General features: G+C 33.6%; 1 protein-coding gene across 1 annotated transcript; it reads left to right on the forward strand.

Annotated features, from left to right (window-relative positions):
• The first annotated feature begins 374 nt into the window (after positions 1-374).
• On the forward strand, positions 375-2765 carry LOC112456730. Its single transcript, XM_025019460.1, has 2 exons — positions 375-759; positions 1151-2765. Exons 1-2 carry the CDS (start codon positions 616-618, stop codon positions 1343-1345), a joined length of 339 nt encoding a protein of 112 aa, XP_024875228.1. The 5' UTR covers positions 375-615; the 3' UTR covers positions 1346-2765.
• The last annotated feature ends 6 nt before the right edge of the window (positions 2766-2771 follow it).

Raw genomic sequence — 2771 nt, forward strand, 5'->3', positions numbered from 1 at the left:
CAGTACCGATGAAACATTTTTAGATCATCTATTATATCCTCCTTCAATTTTTGATACTTGCTTAGGAAACACCCTGTATAGTTTTAGTGTGTTTTATATTTTAAGTATATTATAAGTTTTTACAAATGTCAGGATAAGATCGAAAAAAATATTGGGAGCGTAAATAAAAAAAATTTAATAGTAATTGTGTAAGGAAAAACTTTCGTTCGACACTCCTCTTTAATTGGAATTTAGTAAAAGGAATGCAAGAATACCATACGGCATAAAGACACAACATAATAATCTAACGATGGAGAATGGTGATAAGTTGATGAGAATGCAGGCCACGGCAACTAGGGCCCTAGTGGACGGCGCGTACGACACTGAAGGAGGCATCGCTCGGAGCGCGCTAGCGTTCGGCGGAGTCTGTAATAAACAAACTCCAGGAGATCTCCAGGTAAAAAAGCGTATACGTCCGACGTCCGACGTCCGACACTTCTCTCGCTGTAACTTACGATTACGATAGCGAAGTCGCGCTGTCAACGACAGTTGTGAGTCGAACGGTATCGAAGGCGAGTGAGGATTGTGCGTGCACTGTGAGAGCAACCATCGAGCAAAGCCGCCAAAGCCGCTGAGATGGGCAGCACGGACAAGGCCGTGATCACGGGGTTCATATGCAGGCTCTGCAGTAAGATGAACCGCTTCGTGATCCATATATATGGGGAAGAGGGCGAGAGAATGAAGCTCGCCGAGAAGATAAACACCTATTTGCCGATCACGGTAATACTACGTGCCCCTATGCGCGTTTTACCCGATTCTCCAAGACGGTTAGGCATTTTTCGTCCGATACGAAACTTGATTGATTTTCACTTCTCGCACTTTGCATAGATCTTTATCTAGAGGCAATGCAATAAGTATCTAAAAAAAAAAGATTCCTTGTACTGTAATGGATATAGGTAGCCTATGGTTTTTTAAAACTTACTTTATTTTATCTCCCCATGTACTTCATAAATCTAGGGCATCGACATTATTTTGTTATATTTCGTGGGAACATATACATTGACATTGTCCTTTTCATGTGTACAAATAATTTTTATGACAAACCACTTTGTCTACATAATTTGACATTTACGTTATCTTTATAATAAAACAATTTTGTACGTTTTTGCAGGTAAACATGAATGACCCGCTGCCAAAGACTGCATGTTTACATTGCATTGAACGATTAGAGGCACATCACGAGTTAATGGAACAAATCATGTTCACCAGGCGGAGATTAAGCACCGACAATAAGACAACCGCAGTAGCATCTTCTTCCGCAACAACCGTAGACACAGCTCCGACATCTAGCCCACCTCCTTGTTGACATGTGTAATGGAAAATTAATATATCCTTTCGCTCAATGCGCCATTCGCCAAGATTGGATAATTCCCATATAATTTTTCATTTCATTTGAACTAGTAGTAAGTGAGACGTGTAAAGAAAAGGAGGGTAAAGTAATATTTTATGTGACATTATTATGTGACATATTACATTTCCTACGTAACACGATACTTCTGCATTACATGTTTTACGTTACTCGTTTCAGACAAGTATTCTTTGATGGTATTAAAAAAGCTTAAAAATCGTTCAATGCCAATGTCCACTACTATCTTCCAAGAGAACAAAATGTCAAAGATATGGAGAAAGATTCAATGGGACAAGAGTATATTTCTTTATAAAATGTCATATAGACAGCATTAATTGTCAATTTGTACAAGAAATTGTATGAAGTTATGTTCAGTTTTTTCTTGCTGATCTATGACTAATATGAACTGAAACTAAATTGCAAGAAAGTAATACTTTAAACGTAAAATGTTCTGGGCAAGCGCAATAATGTTGAGATAATCGAAAAATGCACACACACATATACACGCAGACACATATATATGTCTGTATATACACATGTATATGCATATATATTCATATTATAAAGATGTATAAGATATCTGGCAGTATCCGAAGTATATTTGTGTGATTTCAAAATTTGAGAACTTTGTACAATAGAAAGTATCTCTGCAAAGATCTACTCGACCTCTTATAAGCACGAAAAAAAAAACAAATATATATATATATATATATATATATATATATATATATATATATATTAATAATTTGCTTTTATACTTTTTAGTTATTAAAGATATTTAACTTTTAAGATACAAGAATATAATACTTTGAATCTTCGCACATGATGATAACAAAATTATATGTGAAATCGGAAGCTACAAAGTAATAAGAAAATACAAATCATAAATTTTGATACATTAAATTTGATACATTAAAAGGGTATTATTTTAGATCTGCATTATATAAAAATGATAAATGTGCAATTTATATGGTCAAATCAGCACGATCAAATCAGATTTTGATTATGTTAAAATAATATATAATGACAGATTGTAGTTATAAAATGGAGGTAGTTATAAAATGGTTCTTACTGAATTTATTTGCAAAATTTAAATTTTATATTTGTTATTTTCGAGATATTGTATGTTTGTTCCAGTTGGATAACATTATAATTTTACTCTGCTACTTTGGATACTCGATACCCCATACATCTCTTAGTCATATATACATATTATTTTACGAATCTTACAATATTTTTTCTTTAAAAATGTTTTATAAGATTCTTTAACTATCTTTAGTGAAATACTGTTGTATCTTCAATGTATCAATTCTACTGATGTACAAAGATATATATTATACTCCTGGAAAACAATCTTTATGCGATACTATGGGAGCTTTCCAGC

This window comes from Temnothorax curvispinosus, unplaced genomic scaffold, assembly GCF_003070985.1.
Source record: "Temnothorax curvispinosus isolate PA1 unplaced genomic scaffold, ASM307098v1 QBEX01007105.1, whole genome shotgun sequence".
NCBI classification, from domain to species: domain Eukaryota; kingdom Metazoa; phylum Arthropoda; class Insecta; order Hymenoptera; family Formicidae; genus Temnothorax; species Temnothorax curvispinosus.

Coding starts and splice junctions, on each gene's coding strand:
- LOC112456730 (XM_025019460.1), top strand. CDS start 616: ATGGGCAGCACGGACAAGGCCGTGATCACGGGGTTCATATGCAGGCTC. Junction 760..1,150: donor ACACCTATTTGCCGATCACG/GTAATACTACGT, acceptor ACGTTTTTGCAG/GTAAACATGAATGACCCGCT.